The sequence below is a fragment of the Pan troglodytes genome, chromosome 15 (assembly GCF_028858775.2).
Source record: "Pan troglodytes isolate AG18354 chromosome 15, NHGRI_mPanTro3-v2.0_pri, whole genome shotgun sequence".
Taxonomy (NCBI): Eukaryota; Metazoa; Chordata; class Mammalia; order Primates; family Hominidae; genus Pan; species Pan troglodytes.
Window position 1 is genome coordinate 33,242,952 of NC_072413.2, and position 21,177 is coordinate 33,264,128.

At 40.5% G+C, this 21,177-nt stretch overlaps 1 protein-coding gene across 4 annotated transcripts in view; it reads left to right on the forward strand.

Moving 5' to 3' along the window:
* Positions 1-21,177, forward strand: part of SRP54 (signal recognition particle 54) — a 99,333-nt gene that overhangs the window by 34,548 nt on the left and 43,608 nt on the right. For 2 of the 4 annotated variants that reach the window (XM_009427651.5, XM_009427650.5), the window contains exons 12-16: positions 1,394-1,467; positions 1,668-1,776; positions 5,610-5,780; positions 10,777-10,872; positions 11,749-12,255. In XM_009427651.5, coding sequence (XP_009425926.1) covers positions 1,394-1,467; positions 1,668-1,776; positions 5,610-5,780; positions 10,777-10,872; positions 11,749-11,840 — 542 coding nt within the window. In that variant the 3' untranslated portion in view covers positions 11,841-12,255. 4 annotated transcript variants of the gene reach the window in all.

Here is a 21,177-nt window from a genome sequence, read left to right on the forward strand (position 1 = left end):
CTACTCATTCTGAGGTCTCCAAGGGTCTCCTAATTTCCACATGTAGTGACCTTTCTTGTTTTCCTTGGTTCCTAATATTTGTTTTCTGCCTTTTCTGTTTTCAGACTCTAAGTTCCATGTCTGTAGATTTCTTATATTATTCTAGCTTTAATTATCACTTCTGTATAAATGGCCAAATATGTATTTCAACCTTAATCCTCTCTTCCACTGTTTAATTCTGCGTTTCTAGTTGCCTGGTATAACATTTCTTTTAAGATACTGTACTGCCACTTCACATTCAGAATGCCTGAAACAAATACCTTTTCTCTTTTTATCTTTAGGACATAAATAGAAAATACTTTCTCTTTTGGCTTGTTCCATCCCCGTTTTTAAACCTTAGGTTAGTATACATACAATGAAATGCTCAAATCCTAAGGATACCTTTCTTTTTTTGACAAATGCACAGTAACCCACACCCAATCAAGAAACAGAACATTTCCATTACTCTAAAAGGTTTGCTTGTGCCCTTTCCCAGTAATACTTCATATTATAGAAGTCCTGGGCTGTGCATGGTGGCTCACACTGTAATCCTAGTGCTTTAGGAGGCCAAGGTGGGAGGATCATTTGAGGTCAGGAGTTTGAGACCAGCCTGGGCAATGTAGTGAGACCCATATCTCTTAGAAAAATCCAGTGGCATGCATCCATAGTCCTAACTACTCTGGAGACTGAGGCAGGCGGTCACTTGAGCTCAAGAGTTTGAGGCTACCAGTGTGTTATGACTGTACCACTTCAATCCAGTCTCAGTGATAGAGCACAACCCTCTTAAAAAAATAAAGAAATTCTGAGTATATCCTTTTTCTTCCAATCTGTTTTCTTTGACTAAGCATATTTTGATATTAATTCATGTAGTTGTACTTATCTATAGTTTGTTCTTTTTATTGCTGAATAATATTTTTTCCACAGTGTATCCATTTTCCTGTTCATAGATACCTAAGCTATTTAAGAAACTCCAAACAGTCTTCTAAAGTGTCTTGCTATTCTATATTCTCACCAATATATGGGAGTTCTTTGTGGTCCACATCCACTTTAACTTTTGATATTGTCAACCTTTAAAATTTTACTCATCCTAGTAGGTGTAGTTTATGTGCCTTGTTTTCAGGTTTCTTGTGTGTTTGTATATGTGTCTTCTCAGATAGAATGTAAGCTTCTCTATGATAGGACCTGTCTTTGTCTATGTATTCTCCCCAGCATTCATCCTGTCATCTTGCACATGGTAACTGCTTGGTGAATATTTATTGATTGTATATTTTATAAATATGCTTCAAGATAAATTCATGATTAAGGAATAAATTAGTTTTGTTAAATGGAAATGTACATACTTTAATATATCCGAATTATTTCCATTGTATTTCAGGTCAGTTTACGTTGCGAGACATGTATGAGCAATTTCAAAATATCATGAAAATGGGCCCCTTCAGTCAGATCTTGGTTAGTTATCCTTAAAACTTTATACCTTCTTTTGTTTTCATTAAATTTTCTAAAATAGATACACTTGCTTTAATTATTTTTACATTCGGGTAAAAATATATCTAAGACTTAGTGTCAATATTAAACCTAATAGTTAAATGTGGACATTTTGAACCATTAATCTTAAGCTACTATTGACTTTATGTTTAAATCTGTTGTAGGGGATGATCCCTGGTTTTGGGACAGATTTTATGAGCAAAGGAAATGAACAGGAGTCAATGGCAAGGCTAAAGAAATTAATGACAATAATGGATAGTATGAATGATCAAGGTAAGATGGCAGATTATTTTCCTCAGGCAAAAATGTTCTGAGTATCAGTAAGATGAGAGTTTCACTGTATTCTTGTGGACAAGATGGGGAGAAATTTAGCCTGAAAGATTATTTTTGGGTAGATTTGTAATAGCTTGAAAGCTCTTACTCAAAGGGTTATGATTATTGGATTGCCTTCATCGTTGAGAGAAATGTCTAGTATAATACTTCTCCAAATGAGTTACAAGGAAAGAACACTAGTTCTTCATGATGTTCATAGAGTTAACTTAAAAGGAGAACTCTGAGTCAAATGTGGTGGAATGCTAGTTTTTAAAGAGTTAAATTTGGCTGGGTGAGGTGGCTCACACCTGTAATCCTAGCACTTTGGCAGGCCAAGGTGGGAAGATTACTTGAGGCCAGGAGTTTAAGACCAACCTGGCCAAAGGTAGCAAGACCCTGCCTCTATGAAAAAAAATTATTTACTGAAAGTTTCTTCACAGAGCTTTAATATTGCTAACATACATTGGGAAACTAAGAAATGGATAGCTTAAGCAATGCTTAGAAAATTCTTTCTGTCTGAAACATAAGAATTCAGTTTTCTCAGTATACTGCTCTGTTCCCCTGACCCTATAAAGGCATGCCTCAGAGATACTGTGGGTTTGGTTCTAGACCACTGCAGTAAAGGAAATATCATGCAATAAAGTGAGTCATACAGATTGTTTTGGTTTTCCAGTGTATATAAAAGTTATGTTTACAAATACATATACTGTAGTCTATTAAGTGTGCAAGAGCATTATATCTAAAAAACAATGTATATACCTTAATTTAAAAATAGTTGATTGTTGGCCGGGCGCAGTGGCTCACGACGCCTGTAATCCCAGCACTTTGGGAGGCTGAGGCGGGCGGATCACCTGAGGTCAGGAGTTTGACACCAGCCTGGCTAACATGGTAAAACCCCGTTTCTACTAAAAATACAAAAAAATTAGCCGGGCGTGGTGGCGCGCACCTGTAATCCCAGCTACTTGGGAGGCTGAGGCAGGAGAATCACTTGAACCCGGGAGGCGGAGGTTGCAGTGAGCCGAGATTGTGTCATTGCACTCCAGCCTGGGCGACAGAGTGAGACTCTGTCTCAAAAGAAAAAATAAAAAAATATAGTTTATTGCTAAAAATGCTAATGATCATCTAAGCCTTCAGTGCATTATAATCTTTTTGCTGGTGGAGGGTCTTAGCTTGATGTTGATGACTGCTAACTGATTACAGTGATGGTTGCCAAAGGTCAAGGTGGCTGTGACAATTTCTTAAAACACAAGAATGAAATTTGCCCCATTGATTGACTCTTCTTTTCACAAAAGATTTCTCTGTAGTATTCGATGCTGTTTGATAGCATTTTACCCACAGTAGAACGTCTTCCAAAATTGGAGTCAGTTCTGTCAAGCCCTGCTGCTGCTGCTTTATCAACTAAGTTTATGTAATATTCTAACAATTTGAACAATTTTTCATATCTGTGCTTTATCTACTATCTGATTTATTGTTATTTTTTTGTAGTCTCTTTTTCCTGAGCTCCAGGTTTTCATAGTAGCCCAAATAAGACTGTCTTTTTCTTTTAAGGTTGTCTTTTTCCTCACTGTCTTTAACACTGCAAAAATGTTTGCATGTAGAATTCATAATTGCAGCATATCTAAAGTATCCATTCTGTGCCAGGCACTGTCCTGAGCACTTTAAATATATTAATTCATTTTATCATCGTAACAACTCCTATGGCATATTCAGTTATTATCTGCCTTTTTCAAATTAGGAAACTGGGATACAGGGAAGTTGAGTAATTTGCCCAGTATAGAACCTTTCCTGACTTCCTTCCTTCTTTGAATTAAGGCCCCTTCCTCTACTTGCTTAACTCTGTCATATTGCTTGCCACGATGTGCTGCTATTAGTTTATCTTCTTTCATTTGATTTGAGCTGTTGGAAGGAATATAATATATATGTTTCATCAATCTTTTATAAGGAAGATGTGGCTTAAAAGCTGCATTTATGAAATGGATTTGGAGGTTTTGATCGTGACTTTATTTTGAGATATTGTATCTTTGTTAGTATTGCATTGATAATTAGACTTCACCTGGATTTCAGTTCACTTCTGGACAATATACTTAGAGGGTATGTATAGACAAATTAAAAGATGTAGGAAATCAGGATGATAAATGGGGTTCTAAACCATGTTAGAAGAGTCAGAGTTGGATATTTGTCATCCAGCGAAAATTCACAGGAGACATGGTAGCTCTTATGCATTTGAAAGCTGGCCAGGTGCGGTGGCTCTCACCTGTAATCCCAGCATTTTGGGAGGCTGAGGTTGGTGGATCACTTGAGGTCAGGAGTTCGAGACCAGCCTGGGCAACATGGTGAAACCCTGTCTTTACTAAAAGTACCAAAAAAATTAGCTGGCTGTGGTGGCGTGTGCCTATAGTCCCAGCTACTCAGGAGCCTGAGGTGGGAGAATCGCTTGAACCCTGGAGGTAGTGGTTGCAGTGAGCGAAGCTTGCACCACTGCACTCCAGCCTGAGTGACAGAGCAACACTCTGTCTCAAAAAAAAAAAAGATTTTGAAAGCCTTATTTTTTATGCGTAGCAAGGAGACATATACATGAATAGGAATGGAAGTGCCAGGTAAATGGATTTCAATTTAATATGTGTAAAGAAAAGATTTTTCCCTAAGTATAACAGAATGGCATAGACAGCCTTACATTAGATAGCAGGTCATCTCTCCTGGGGATATTAAGACCAAGGCTAGATAACCATTTATTTGGGGGATATTGCAGAGGGAATGCAGACATAATGGACATTTTGACTAAAGTCCATCCCATTCCTGAGATTGCATGCAACTGAAGCTAGAAGAAATGCACCTGATATTCTAAGAGTGATCAAACAACTGCGGGAATTAATTCACTATATGCTACTGAGAGAATTAAAATACTAGTAGTAGTAATTACTTGATTATAGGAAATAATTTTTCTGTTGATTATGGATAGAACGTACCTCTTTCTGCTTGCTTAGTCTACATTTATGAATTTATGATTAATATTTAGGGTAGAGCTAAAGTGAGCATTTGTGTTCATTTTTTAAATATACCATATACCTCTGATGTTTGGAGGGCCTGGAGAGGGTAGACATATGAAGTATGGAAATGTTGGACATGGGGTCTCAAAACATTCTATTAATAGTTTACTTAAACTGTAGGGAAAGTACATGTTTGTTTCATTGTTTTTATAGCTTATGAATACTATAAATGTTCTTTTGAATATATTCCGTATTTTCTTTTCTTTTTTTTTTGAGATGGAGTCTCGCTCTGTCGCCCAGGCTGGAGTGCAATGGCGCAGTCTTGGCTCACTGCAACCTCTGCCTCCCAGGTTCAAGCGATTCTTCTGCCTCAGCCTCCCGAGTAGCTGGGACTACAGGCACATGCCACCATGCCCAGCTAATTTTTGTATTATTAGTAAAGACAGGGTTTCACCATATTGGCCAGGCTGGTGTTGAACTCCTGACCTCATGAGCCGCCTGCCTCGGCCTCACAAAGTGCTGTGATTACAGGCATGAGCCACCACGCCTGGCCTCCATGTTTAATTTTTAAAACTCAAAGCAAACATAGCGAATGTTAACATTTGTTAAATCTGGGTGGTAGTTTGACTATGTATTATGTCTGTTTTTCTGTATGTAAGATATTTTGTAATATAAAAAGAAAAATGAGATAGTTATCACTTTAAAAACATCTGCTAAGCTCTTTGAAGTTATATATTGCCCATTTGCACATAACTGCTTTGATGGTGAATGATAATTGTGTGTGAGAGTAATTGACCTTGTCTACAGAACTAGACAGTACGGATGGTGCCAAAGTTTTTAGTAAACAACCAGGAAGAATCCAAAGAGTAGCAAGAGGATCGGGTGTATCAACAAGAGATGTTCAAGAACTTTTGACACAATATACCAAGTTTGCACAGATGGTAAAAAAGATGGGAGGTATCAAAGGACTTTTCAAAGGTAAGAAAAATAAGCTTGTTATTAGTTAACAGACGGAAAAGAAAGGAAGTTGAGAAAAAAGAGTGCTGCCAGTATTGGAAAATTCACAGCTGAATTTCATGTTATTTTCAAGTACTTCCAGGATTTATGTGACCTGTGATTTATCTGTTTTCATATTCAAGGTAATATTAATATTTAAAAAAAAAACTTTACATCTGTGTAGTGTGGGTAAATGAAAAAAATTAATAAAGCAATGATTTTCTTTTTGTGAACACATTATATTAAATTTAGATAATATAAGGAAAAAAAACCACATTACCTTTACTCCCCAGAGAATCCAGTGGATCCTACTGGAAATAACAGTTGCTATAACTAAGTTTTCTTCTGATATATCATAACTGTTTTTCCATGTTGTCAAATATTCTTCAAAACATAATTCTTGGCCAGGCACGATGGCTCATGCCTGTCATCCTAGCACTTTGGGAGGCTGAGGCGGGCGGATCACTTGAGGTCGGGAGTTCAAGACCAGCCTGGCCAGCATGGTGAAACCCTGCCTCTACTTAAAATACAAAAAATATCCGGGTGTCGTGGGGTGTACCTGTTATCCCAGCTACTCGGGAGGCTGAGGCAGGAGAATCACTTGAACCCAGGAGGCGGAGCTTGCAGTGAGCCGAGATTGTACCACTGTACTCCAGCCTGGGCAACAGAGTGAGACTCCGGTCCCCAAACACACACACACACACACACACACACACACACACACACACACACACTTCTTCTGAGTAATACTGTTCGAGTTATGCATGTATCTTTGTCTAATGTAGTGCCACTTTTTTGGACAGTAAGGCTGATTCATTCACTTCTATATCAGATCAGTTTTTGTGCAGTTCCATGAGACCAGGGATTTTTGCCTGTTTTGATCAGAAACATAGTAGAAGCTAAATAAATTTTGTAGTAATATAATTTCCATTATATTTCTTTATTTATATTATTTTGAGACAGAGTCTCTCTCTGTCACCCAGACTGGAGTGCAGTGCGGCACAATCTCAGCTCACTGCAGCCTCTGCTTCCCAGGCTCAAACAATTCTCCTGCCTCAGCCTCCCGAGTAACTGGGATTAAAGGCATGCACCTCTACTGCCTGGCTAATTTTTGTATTTTTAGTAGAGACGGGGTTTCACTATGTTGGCCAGGCTGGTCTTGAACTCCTGACCTCAAATGATGTGCCCGCCTCGGACTCCCAAAGTGCTGGGATTACAGGCTTGAGCCACCACGTCCGGCCTCATTTCCATTTTAATGGTTGAATGTTTTCTCAATATGTGTTTTTACATTATTAAGTTTAACATTTCTTTCTACATTTACTGGTTTGAATTTACTTTGTGAATCACCTCTTCATGTTCCCTGTCCAGTTCTTCCATTTTCCCCCCTTATATCTTTGTAATAACTCCTTAAAATCTTTGGTTTATGTCTTCAAATATTTTCCCCCAGTTTTTCATTTACCTTTTATTTTTATTTATATTTTATAATGAACAGTAGTTGCCCTTTTTAATGTAGCCAGCCTATCTTTTTTTATTTCTTTTATGCTCATAAATAGCTTCCCCTTGTTTATTTTTTCCTTTTTTTTTCTTTACAGAGGTAATCAAGTTAATCTTCTCCATGTTGATACCACAGTTGTCACCATTTTCTTCTTTTTTTGAGACAGAGTCTTGCTCTGGCGCCCAGGCTGGAGTGCACTGGCATGATCTCAGCTCACTGCAACCTCCGCCTTCTGGGTTCAAGCTATTCTCCTGCCTCAGTCTCCCGAGTAGCTGGGATTTCAAGCACGTGCCACCATGCCCAACTAATTTTTGTATTTTTAGTAGAGACTGGGTTTCACCATCTTTACTGGCCAGGCTGGTCTCAAACTCCCAACCTCAAGTGATTCGCCCGACTTAGCTTCCTAAAATGCTCTGGGATTACAGGCATGAGCCACAACACCTGGCTTCTACTTGTTTTTGTTTTTATTTTGTGTTTGACTTTTTAATCTCAATTGAATTTATTTTGCTGTGTATTATGTATCGTAAAAAGATAAGGTTTTCCAAAGACTTCCAACTGTTCCAGTCCTCTTTTTGATTTTTTTCTATAATGTAAACAACTAATTCAGAGTCTGTGAAAATTTGCCTTGAAACCCATTAAAATGAATTTATTATTTCCAAAAATATTAATTAGACAAGCTCTGAATATGAACAATACCGTTGAATAGCTTCTAAAAGAATGAGTATTTTCAGATGTTCTAAATTACCTTTTGTCTTTGAAGCTTTCCTTATTTTCCTTGCGATATCCTATTTTCTCTTTTGTGACAAAAAAATTAGACAAACATGTTGAAAATTGGTTATAATTCCTACCATCACATGCTATTTCAGATAGTGACTAATAAACACATTACATCACTGTAATGTCTTTCCCATGTAGTCCTGACTGTTCTTGATAGAACAGATTCACCATCCAGATCTTATCTATGCATTGATTCCTCAATAAAGGAATAACCCAAGATGAAGTTGGCAGTGGGTATACACACAGCTATGTCACACCAAACTTGAAATACTTTTTAGAAGTTTTAAATGCTGATAAACAAACTCTTAGGACAAATCACTAATGAGCATGGAATTCCCATCTTCTTCAGATTTATTCATCATAAATGGTTTTCACAGATTTTATCATAAAAACATATCTTCTCTTTCATTCATAGTTTATAATTCACATGATTTATTCACATTAACCAGCTGTGATTGGAGAATCAGGAGGAGCTTTGAGTCCCATTTTTTATAAATGCTTCTGAGAAGTACCATAGTTAATGCCCCTTTCAAATAAATAATTTTGGATGGTTGTGGTGGCTCATACTTGTAATCCCAGCACTTTGAGAGGCCAAGGCAGGAGGATCCCATGAGCCCAGGAGGGCAAGGCTGCAGTGAGCCATGATCAGAGCACTGCATTCCAGCCTGGGCGACAGAGCAAGAGCCTGTCTCAAAAAAAAAAAAAAAAATTGTTGAAGCAGTTCTATTCATTGTTGTAGTGATGATCTCTTGCTTTCCTTTCTTTTATGAGTACAGCTGTTGTCTAAAGGGTGTTTTTATCTATTCTGGCTCAGAGTCCATTTATTTTTTGTTGTTTTTTGTTTGTTTGTTTTGTTTTGTTTTGTTTTGAGACAGGGTCTCGCTGTGTCACCCAGGCTGGAGGCTGAAGTGCAATGGCATGATCATGGCTCACTGCAGCCTTGACCTCCCAAGCTCAAGCGATCCTCCAATCTGAGGCTCCCAAGTAGCTGAGACTACAGGCGCATGCTATCACACTGAGCTAATGCTTTTTTTTGTTTTTTTTGTAGAGACAGGGTTTCGCCATGTTGCCCAGGCTGATCTTGAACTCCTGGGCTCAAGTAATCAGCCTACCTTCGCCACCCGAAGTGCTGGGATTACAAATGTGACCCACCTCACCCAGGCTGCATCTCTTCCATTGACTGCCCTTTTTACTATGGTGTTTTGACATAGTGTAGAAATTCCTTGACAAATGAAGTTGCATTATTTGTCTTTGTATTCTCTGAAGGTTTTCATTACTTAAAGAAAACTTCTGGCCAGGCGCTGTGGCCTACGCCTGTAATCCCAGCACTTTGGGAGGCCAAGGTGGGCAGATCACGAGGTCAAGAGATCGAAACCATCCTGGCCAAAATGGTGAAACCCTGTCTCTACTAAAAATTCAAAAATTAGCTGGGTGTGGTGGCTCATGCCTGTAATCCCAGCTACTCGGGAGGCTGAGACAGGAGAATGGTGTGAACCCGGGAGGCGGGGGTTGCAGTGGGCTGAGTTCGTGCCATTGCACTCCAGCCTGGGTGACAGAGCTAGACTCCATCTCAAAAACAAAACAAAACAAAACAAAATTCTTAGATACATACACATCTTCACGTTCTCTCAGACTCATACTTTACTTTCTACTTTTTTTTTTTTTTTTTCTGAGACAGAGTCTTGCTCTGTCGCCCAGGCTGGAGTACAGTGGTGCGATCTCGATTCACTGCAACCTCCGCCTCCCGGATTCAAGCAATTCTGCCTCAATCTCCTGAGTAGCTGGGACTACAGGCGCGTGCCACCATGTCTGACTAATTTATTTTGTATTGTTAGTGGAGACGGGGTTTCACCACGTTGGCTAGGCTGGTCTCGAACTCCTGACCTCAAGTGATCTGCCAGCCTCGGCCTCCCAGAGTTGTGATTATAGTTGTGAGCCACCACAGCCAGCCCAACAGACTCATACTTTCATATTCATCTACCAGCCATCCAGTCTCTTTGCTAATTAACCCATGTCTATAAACTCAGCTTTTTGTCCAGCATTCCCCTGTATCAGTATTAAGCCGTTGTTATAGCTTACTATTAAAAACTGCTGGCTGACCAGGTACGGTGTCTCACACCTGTAATCCCAGCACTCTGGGAGGCCGAGGTGAGTGGGTCACGAGGTCAGGTGTTCGAGACCAGCCTGGCCAAGATGGTGAAACCCTGTCTCTACTAAAAATACAAAAATTAGCTGGGTGTGGTGGCGGGCACCTGTAATCCCAGCTACTTGGGAGGCTGAGGCAGGAGAATCACTTGAACCTGGGAGGTGGAGGTTGCAGTGAGCCGAGATCACGCCACTGCACTCTAGCCTGGGTGACAGAGCAAGACTCCATCTCAAAATAAATAAAAAATAAAACACTGGGTACAATTTTGCTAATAGTGGCTTATTCACAGATATAAATAAAGTATTAGCATAAATCGTAGCCTTAAATGCTTTTATATGTCCTTTTATATAGAATTTTACGTGGTCTTCAAAAAATAGTATGTAATTGAGAAAAAGATTAGAAGGGAATATGTAGAAATAGAAAGAACTGTGTTAGAGTGATAGGATTATGTAATTTTTTCTTAGTATTTTCTCAGTTCATCAAACTTTCTATTATACCCTGATTATACTGATTATATTACTCTCCTACGCTGACTCAAAATCTTTTTTTTTCCCCCTCAGGTGGCGACATGTCTAAGAATGTGAGCCAGTCACAGATGGCAAAATTGAACCAACAAATGGCCAAAATGATGGATCCTAGGGTTCTTCATCACATGGGTAAATACCAAGTTGTTGGCAGTTGCTAATGCAGTTTAATTTATAAGGGTTGAGTTTTAATGATAAGCCTTTTATTGTAATATTATGAAAATATATTCAAAAGGTGTGTGATTTCAGGGAAATGGTCATCTGAATCCTAAGTTGAATTCAATTGTAATAGGGCTTATTAGCTGAGGTCTTATTCACTCCTCTGCTGCCATCTGTGTGATGTTTGAGCAAGCTATTTAATCATCTTTTGTTTGTTCTGGTGACTTTTTCCCTTATTTTAGAACCTGGATATTTTTAATTATATGACTGAGGATTTTTAACCTGAGTTCTACTTTGACTATATAACCTTTACAAAGTTCCTTAAACTTTCTGAACCTCACTTTCCCCTTCGGTAAAATCACAGATCATATCTCATCAAGAAATTGTGACAATTAAATGAGATAATATATATGAAGACATTCAGTACAATTCTGGGCATATAGTAGATGTTCAATAAATGAATTATTTTCTTTTTGTAAGTCCTATGAAATAATCCCCTATTGATTATTTTTTATGTAACTTAGAGTAAGACCCTTTTGGATTTATAAGAAAAAATTTTTTTGTTTAGATTTATTGACTATGTGACACGTAGTATCCTAAGATCTTTTTATGTATCACCTCATTTATTCCTCACAATAACTCCGTAAGATAGGCTATTCATTCTCTTTTATTGATGAAGATAACTGGTGATAATACAAATTTTTAGGTGGTACGTTCTTTAAGGCTGATGACTAAATTGCAATCAGAATTCAGTATTTTTAGAAGTACTTATTAGGCAAAAGTAATAAATGTTTCCAGTTCTGCTTAATAATTCTCTGTTTTTAACTCTACTCCCTACTCTTGCTCTAGGTGGTATGGCAGGACTTCAGTCAATGATGAGGCAGTTTCAACAGGGTGCTGCTGGCAACATGAAAGGCATGATGGGATTCAATAATATGTAAAGAAAATGCCTTAATATAAACTGACTCAGTTGAATACCTAATTTGCTGAGACCTCAGAGTTTCCCTTCTTTTTGCGAATTGGGGGGAAAGTGTATTTTTCTTGCTTATCATGCACTCTTTCCTTTTCTTCTCGCCCGCTTTTCCCCTCCTTTTCTTTTTCCTTCCTTCTTTCCTCCCTTTAATATAAGGGATAAATACATGGTTTTTGTGGAAATCATTATATGTTTGCTTTAGATTTTCTTCTGTTTTCACCATCATAACACTTAAGTTAAATCATGATGTAAAATTTTAGTACTTAAAGGTTTTTAATTATCTCGAAGGCCAAGCATTGCATTTGTAAACAGTCCTGGTCAGTAGTTAAATAATGTTTCAATTAAAGTGCTGTAAAATAAACTTCAAAGTGGTTATAAGTTAAGGGGTTGTTAACTTTCTTTATGGTTAAACATTATCAGTTTATCACACTAAAAACTCAATGGAAAAGCCAGTAGATAAATGTCATTTAAAACTATGCCTGGGGCCGAGCACGGTGGCTCACGCCTCTAATCCCAGCACTTTGTGAGGCTGAAGTGTGGATCTCTTCAGCCTGGGTGACAGAAGGAGGATCATCTGAGGTCAGGAGTTCAAGACCAGCCTGGCCAACATGGAAACCCCGTCTCTACTAAAACTACAAAAATTAGCTGGGCGTAGTGATGCATGCCTGTAGTTCCAGCTACTCGGGAGGCTGACGCATGAGAATCTCTTGAACCCGGGAGGCAGAGATTGCAGTGAGCCGAGATCGCGCCTCTGCACTCCAGCCTGGGTGACAGAGTGAGACTCTGTCTCAAAAGAAAAAAAAAAAAGAAATTAAGAGGCCAAACGTGGTGGCTCATGCCCAGGCTGGTCTGGAACTCCTGAGCTCAAGTGATCCTCCTGCCTTGGTCTCCCAAAGTGCTGGGATTACAGGCCTGAGCCAGTGCACCCAGCCAATCATTGATTTTTTTTTTTTTTTCTTTTTTGAGACGGGGTCTTGCTTTGTTGCCCAGGCTGGAGTGCAGTGGTACGATCTCGGCTCACTGCAACCTCTGCATCCCAGGTTCAAGTGATTCTCCTGCCTTAGCCTCCTGAGTAGCTGGGATTATAGGCATGTGACAACACACCTGGCTAATTTTTTTTTTTTTTTTTTTGAGACAGAGTCTCCTCCTGTCACCCAGGCTGAAGTGCAATGGCATGATCTCGGTTCACTGCAACCTCCATCTCCCAGGTTTGAGCAATTCTCCTGCCTCAGCCTCCCTAGTAGCTGGGATTACAGGTACGCACCACCATGTCTGGCTAATTTTTGTATTTTTAGTAGAGATGGGGTTTCACCATGTTGGCCAGGCTGGTCTCAAACTCCTGACTTCAGGTGATCCACCTGTCTCGGCCTCTCAAAGTTCTGGGATTACAGGCATGAGCCACTGCGCCTGGCCAATTTTTGTATTTTTAGTAGAGATGAGGTTTCACCATGTTGGCCATGCTGGTCTTGAACTCATGGCCTTGAGTGATGTGCCCACTCTGTCCTCCCAAAGTGCTGGGATTATGGGCATGAGCCACCATGCTTGGCTTAATCTTTCATTTTTTTAAAGCCATTTTTGTTATGTTTTCTACATACCAAAAATATACTTGAAGAACTTGATATACTTTGATGATAATAGCTAATGTATACATCTTCTAAAGGAAAAATAATTGCAAGTATTAGGTTGTCACTATTATATATTAAAAATAATGACCTGACAGGAGTTCGAGACCAGTCTGACCAACATGGTGAAACCCTGCCTCTATTGAAAGTATAAAAATTAGCTGGGCGTGGTGACAGACACCTGTAATCTCAGCTACTCGAGAGGCTGAGACAGAGGAGTCGCTTGAACCTGGGAGGCAGAGGTTGCAGTGAGCCAAGATCGCGCCACTGCACTCCAGCCTGTGTGACAAGAGCAATACTCTTGTCTCAACAACAACAAAAAAAGAAAAGCCAGGCACGGTGGTTCATGCCTGTAATCCCAGCACTTTGGGAGGCCCAGGCGGGTGGATTATGAGGTCAGGAGTTCGAGACCAGCTTGGCTAACATAGTGAAACCCTGTCTCTACCAAAAATACAAAAGAATTAGCCAGGTATGGTGGCACTCACCTAGTAGTCCCAGCTACTTGGGAGGCTGAGGCAGGAGAATCACTTGAACTTGGGAGGTGGAGGTTGTGGTAAGCTGAGAGTGCGCCACTGCACTCCAGCCTGGGCAATGGAGCGAGACTCCCGTCTCAAAAAAAAAAAAAAAAAAAATGACCTGAATCTAAAATGAAAGTTAAAAACATAAATCATGAGACCGTGACAAAGTTGATTTGGTTTTTGGTTATCTTGGATTGCTGCATGGTTCATTTAGAACAATGGCTTTTAAATAAATTAAGGAATTGAAAATGCTGGAATAATTTATTAATATTATGCCTATTCATTATTGACATCAAGTAGGTAATATATATGGTATAACAGTGTATTTTGAATTAGTATGAACTGATCTTCAGCAAGTGATTGATTTGTAGAAGTAAGAATGAAAGAAACAGTTTTTATGGTGCTAATTTTTTATGACTCTTGTTTAAAAAAGATCTTGTCGCCAGTAATCCCAGCACTTTGGGAGGCTGAGGCGGGTGGATCATGAGTTCAGGAGTTCAAGACCAGCCCAGCCAAAGTGGTGAAACCCCGTGTCTAATAAAAATAAAAATTAGCCGGGTGTGGTGGTGGGCACCTGGAATCCCAGCTACTTGAGAGGTTGAGGCAGTAGAGTTGCTTGAACCCGGGAGGCGGAGGTTGCAGTGAGCTGAGATCGGACCACTGCACTCCAGGCTGGGCAACAAAAATGTGAAAATTCATCTCAGAAAAAAGAATGCAATTGAGATATTCTTGTTAACTTGGGCAAAGGTTTTATATCCCTTTAAAAACTAAAATAAAAAGGTTTTAGCTAGTTTTTCTGCTAGCTAAAGACTAGAATAACCCTGTAGAAAATTATATACCATATTAAAATGATGTATCTTGTGTTCTGCAGAAATCTTACTAAGCTATAAACATTTGACAACAGAGAAAATCCTGTTCTCCAAAGTAGTTTCTTACTAACTGATGCATACTACCTTTTCTAGGTACACGTTTGTGACTCTATTCTCAGGGTATCAATTTTGCATTTTGACCAAAAAAGGAAATTGAAATCTTTGGCCATAATAACCTTGATGGCTTCAGGCATAGTTTTAAATATTTGTGTGTCTGACACAAACAATATTTTTTAATATATATTTTTTATATATTTTTCAGAAGCAAAAATAACAATAACAAGATAGGCACAGTGACAAGACATTGACACACACCTGTAGTACCAGCTACTTGTGAGGCTGAGGTGGGCAAATCAGTGAATTGCTTGAGTCCAGGAGTTGGTGGTCACAATGAACTATGATCATTTATGAATAGTCACTGCTGATGAATAGCCACTGCACTCCGGCCTTGGCAACATAGGGAGGCCTCATCTAAAAAACAACTGAATGCAGTACCTCATGCCTGTAATCCCAGCACTTTGGGAGGCTGAGGTGGGCTGATCACTTGAGCCCAAGAGTTCCAGACCAGCCTGGGCAACATGGTGAAATTCCACTGCTACAAAATACAGAAATTAGGCTGGGTGTGGTGGCTCATACCTGTAAAACCAGCACTTTGGGAGGCCAAGGCAGATGGGTCACCTGAGGTTAGGAGATTGAGACCAGCCTAGCCAGTAAGGTGAAACCCTGATTTTACCAAAAATAGAAAAATTAGCTGGGCATGGTGGCCGGCGCCTATAATCCCAGCTACTCAGGAGGCTGAGGCACGAGAATCACTTGAACCTGGGAGGCAGAAGTTGCAGTGAGCCAAGATCACACCACTGCACTCCAGCCTGGGTGACAGAGTGAGACTCTAATATCTAAAAAATAATAATAATAATACAGAAACTAGCCTGGCATAGTGGTGTGCACCCATAGTCCCAGCTACTTTTGGGGCTAAGGCAGGAGGATCACTTGAGCCTAGGAGGTCAAGGCTGCAGTGAGCCAAAATTGCGCCACTGCACTCCAGCCTGGGTGACAGTGAGACCCTGTCTCTAAAAAGTAAGTAAATAAATAACTAAGAGGACAACTAAAGGTCTAGGATACTTTGTTCAGCTTCCCTTTATCTTTCTTTTTCTGCTAAAATGAGGAAATTGAAAATGTTCTTTAAAATTCTGATTCCATTAGGTCCTCAAATTGGCATTTTAGTTAACAAAAGCTGTCCTTCAGTTCTCACAGTTTTCATTGAAGTGATGTTTCACAGCATAAATACTATATACCTGTATTAATCTGTTTTGATGCTGCTGATAAAGACATACCCAAGACTGGATAATTTGTAATGAAAATGAGGTTTAATGGACTTACAGTTCCAGGTGGCTGAGGAGGCCTCACAATCATGGTGGAAGGCAAAGGGCACATCTTACATGGCGGCAAGAGAGAATGAGAACCAAGCAAAAGGGGTTTCCCCTTAAAAAACTATCAGTGCTCATGAGACTCATTCACTACTATGAGAACGGTAGGGGGGAAACCGCCACCATGATTCATTTATATACCACCAGGTCCACAGCCAAACCATATCATTCTGCCCCTGGTCCCTCCCAAATATCATGTCCTCACATTTCAAAACCAGTCATGCCTTCCCAACAGTCCCCCACCGTCTTAACTCGTTTCAGCATTAACTCAAGAGTCCACAGTCCAAAGTCTCATCTGAGACAAGGCAAGTCCCTTCCACCTCTGAGCCTGTAAAATCAAAAGCAAATTAGTTACTTCCTAGATACAATGTGGGTACAGGCATTGGGTAAATACAGCCATTGCAAATGGGAGAAATCGGCCAAAACAAAGGGGCTACAGGCCCCATGCAAGTCTGAAATCCAGTGGGGCAGTCAAATCTCAAAGCTCCAAAGTGATCTTTGCCTCCTTTGTCACACGTCCATGTCACGTTGATGTAAGAGGTGGGCTCCCACAGCCTTGGGCAGCTGTGCCCCTGTGGCCTTGCAGGGAACAGCCCCCCTCCCAGCTGCTTTCACAGGCTGGTGTTGTCTGTGGCTTTTCCAGGTGCACAGTGCAAGCAGTTGGTGGATCTACCATTCTGGCGTCTGGAGGATGGTGGCCCTTTTCTCACAGCTCCACTAAGTAGTGCCCCAGTAGGGACTCTGTGGGGGGCCTCCAACTCCACATTTCCCTTCTGCACTGCCCTAGCAGAGGTTCTCTGTGAGGGCCCTGCTCCTGCAGCAATCTCCTGCCTGGACATCCAAGTGTTTTCATATATCCTCTGAAATCTAGGTGCAGGTTCCCAAACCTCAGTTCTTGACTTGTGTGCGCTCACAGGCTCAACATCACGTGGAAGCTGCCAAGGCTTGGTACTTGCATCCTCTGAAGCCGTGGCCTGAGCTGTACCTTGGCACCCTTTAGCCATGGCTACAGTGGCTGGGACACAGGGCACCAGGTCCCAAGGCTGCACACAGCAGGGGGCCCTGAGCCCAGCCCACAAAACCATTTTTTCCTCCTAGGCCTCTGGGCCTGTTATAGGAGGGGCTGCTGCAAAGGTCTCTGACATGCCCTGGAAACATTTTCCCCACTGTCTTGGTGATTAACATTTGGCTCCTTTTTTTTTTTTTAAGACAAGAGTTTCACTCTTGTTGCCCAGGCTGGAGTGCAATGGCACAATCTCGGCTCACTGCAACCTCTGTCTCCTGGGTTCAAGTGATTCTCCTACCTCAGCCTCCAGAGTAGCTGGGATTCCAGGCACATGCCACCACACCTGGCTAATTTTGTATTTTTAGTAGAGATGGAGTTTCTCCATGTTGGTAGGGCTGGTCTCAAACTCCCAACCTCAGGTGATCTGCCTGCCTAGATACAATGGGGGTACAGGCGGGAAGAGAGAATGAGAACCAAACAAAAGGGGTTTCCCCTTAAAAAACCATCAGTTCTCATGAGACTCATTCACTACTATGAGAACAGTATGGGGGAAACCGCCTCCATGATTCATTTATGTACCACCAGGTCCACGGCCAAACCATATCATTCTGCCCCTGGTCCCTCCCAAATATCATGTCCTCACATTTCAAACCCAATCATGCCTTCCCAACAGTCCCCCACAGTCTTAACTCATTTCAGCATTAACTCAAAAGTCCACAGTCCAAAGTCTCATCTGGGATTACAGGCGTGAGCCACCGCACCTGGCAGCTCCTCATTACTTATGCAAATTTCTGCAGCCAGCTTGAATTTCTCCTCAGAAAATGGGTTTTTCTTTTCTATCACATAGGCTGCAAATTTTCTGAATTTTTATTCTCTGTTTCCCTTTTAAAATGGAATACTTTTAACAGCACCCAAGTCACCTCTTGAATGGTTTGCTGCTTAGAAATTTCTTCCTCCAGAGGCTGGGTGCAGTGGCTCATGCCTGTAATCCCAGCACTTTGGGAGGCTGAGGCTGGCAGATCACAAGGTCAAGAGATCGAGACCATCCTGGCCAACATGGTGAAACCCCATCTCTACTAAAAATACAAAAATTAGCTGGGCATGGTGGCATGCGCCTGTAGTCCCAGCTATTTGGGAGGCTGAGGCAGGAGAATTGCTTGAACCCAGGAGGTGGAGGTTGCAGTGAGCTGAGATCATGCCACTGCACTCCAACCTGGGTAACAGAGCGAGACTCCATCTCAAAAAAAAAAGAAATTTCTTCTGCCAGATACCCTAAATCATCTCCCTCAAGTTCAAAGTTCCACAAATCTCCAGGGCAGAGGCAAAATGCTGCCAGTCTTTCTGCTAAAAGATAGCAAGAGTCACCTTTACTCCAGTTCCCAACAAATTCCTCATCTCCATCTGAGACCACCTCAGCCTGGATTTCATTGTCTATGTCATTATCAGCATTTTGGTCAAAGCCATTTAGCAAATCTCTAGGAAGTTCCAAACTTTCCTACATTTTCCTGTCTTATTCTGAGCCCTCCAAACTGTTCCAACCTCTGCCTGTTACCCAGTTCCAAAGTTGCTTACACATTTTTGGGTATCTTTACAGCAGCACCCCACTCTACCAGTACCAATTTACTGTATTAGTCTGTTTTCATGCTGCTGATAAAGACATACCCAAGACTGGGTAATTTATAATGAAAAAGGTTTAACTGACTCACAGTTCCATGTGGCTGGGGAGGCCTCACAATTATGGTGGAAGGCAAAAGGCACATCTTACATGGCGGTAGACAGGAGAAAATAAGAACCAAGCAAAAGGGGTTTCCCCTTACAAAACCATCGGCTCTCATGAGACTTATTTGCTACCATGAGAACAGTGTGGGGTAAACTGCCCCCATGATTCAATTACCTCCCACCAGGTCACTCCCACAACACGTGGGAATTATGGGAGCTACAATTCAAGATGAGATTTGGGTGGGGACACAGCCAAACCAAATACCAAAATTAAATCCCTTAATAATTTGAACACATTTCCATTTGTTTTTCACTAGTGTTAAAATTGACTCCATTTTTTTTATATACTCCCAACTTAGGCCACTAGCTAGCTCTAATACTGTACATCATTGAATTCTTCCTGAATTTTATTATAATGTTAAATATATGTAACCATAAAACTAGGTGTAGCTTCCCTAAGCTTACAGTACTCATGTAATTACAAGACAACAGATTGAGAAATTAAATATCACAAACTACAAAATGAAGAAAGGGGAAATTAATGATTTTTTATTTATTAATTTTTTTTTGAGACAGGGTCTTTGCTCTGTCACCCAGGGTGGAGTGCAGTGGTGCAGTCATGGCTCACTGCAACCTTGACCTGGGCTTAGGCAATCCTCCCACCTCAGTCTCCTGAGTAGTTGGGACTATCAGAGTGTGCCACAACACTCAGCTAATTTTTTATTTTATTTCATTTATTTTTTGAGATGGAGTTTTACTCTGTCACCCAGGTTGGAGTGCAGAGACATGATGTCAGCTCATTGCAACCTCCACCTCCTGGGTTCAAGCAATTCTCCTGCCTCAGCCTCCCAAGTCCGGGACCACAGGCATGTGCCCAGCTAATTTTTGTATTTTTAGTAGACATGGGTGATTCACGCCTGTAATCCCAGCACTTTGGGAGGCTGAAGCGGGCAGATTACTGAGGTCAGGAGATCAAGACCAGCCTGGCCAACACAGTGAAACCCTGTCTCTACTAAAAATACAAAAATCAGCCAGGTGTGGTGGCATGCGCCTGTAGTCCCAGGTACTTGGGAGGCTGAGGCAGGAGAATTGCTTGAACCTGGAAAGTGGAGGTTGTGGTGAGCCAAGACTGTGCCACTGCACTCCAGCCTGGGGGACAGAGTGAGACTCTGTCTCAAAAAAAATAAAAAAATAAAAATAAAAAGAGAGATGGGTTTTCACCATGTTGGCCAGGCTGGTCTCAAACTCCTGACCTCAAGTGATCCACCTGCCTCGGCCTCCCAGAATGCTGGGATTACAGGCGTAACCCACTGTGCCCAGCCAATTTTTTAATTTTTTGTGGCGACAAGGTCTCACTGTGTTACCCAGGCTGGTCTTGAACTCCCGGGCTCAAGTGATCCTCCTGCCTTGGCCTCCCAGAAGTGCTGGCATTACAGGTGTAAGCTACGCTGCCCAGACAGAAATTAATGATTTAAATGTGATAGATGTCAGTGTTCTGAAAGTATCATATTTAATGGTATATAAGATACAAAGGTATATATATGCCCAGTGCGTCACAATTTTCTGGAGAAATTTTTTAGAAAAACTTAAATTCTTTTTATCATGTAATGTGTGTTATATAAACCATTATTTTGTTAAAGTAAATACAGTATGTTACAATGTGAGAGTAAGTCCTAAATTCTAATATGCAGTAATAATGTACTAATATTATTAGTAATGTGAAATATAGTATCACATAACTAAAAAGAAATATAATGTTATACATGAATACTGATAAACAGGTGGCAACAAAACCAGGAAATTTGCTGGAGCTAAAGCCCCATAATATGCATATTAATGTAACAGTAAAATTAATATGTTAGTATTTTAGTGAATTTAGGAAATCTAAACAGCAAATCATAATATAAAATAAATTTGAATGAATTTATTTTACAGGTAGCTCTGGTACATATACACATACAAGCAAATATTTCAGTAAAAAATGGAACAAAGTATTGAAAATTAAAATGTGAAGGAATTTCAACTTGATGCTTATGTAGAGTAAAATATTTTAGTATTTGAATACATAGAGCAGCCAGAGAATTTGAATGAGGTCTAACAAAAACAACCATGTCAGTGAGAATCATGGTTAAATAACAATATAA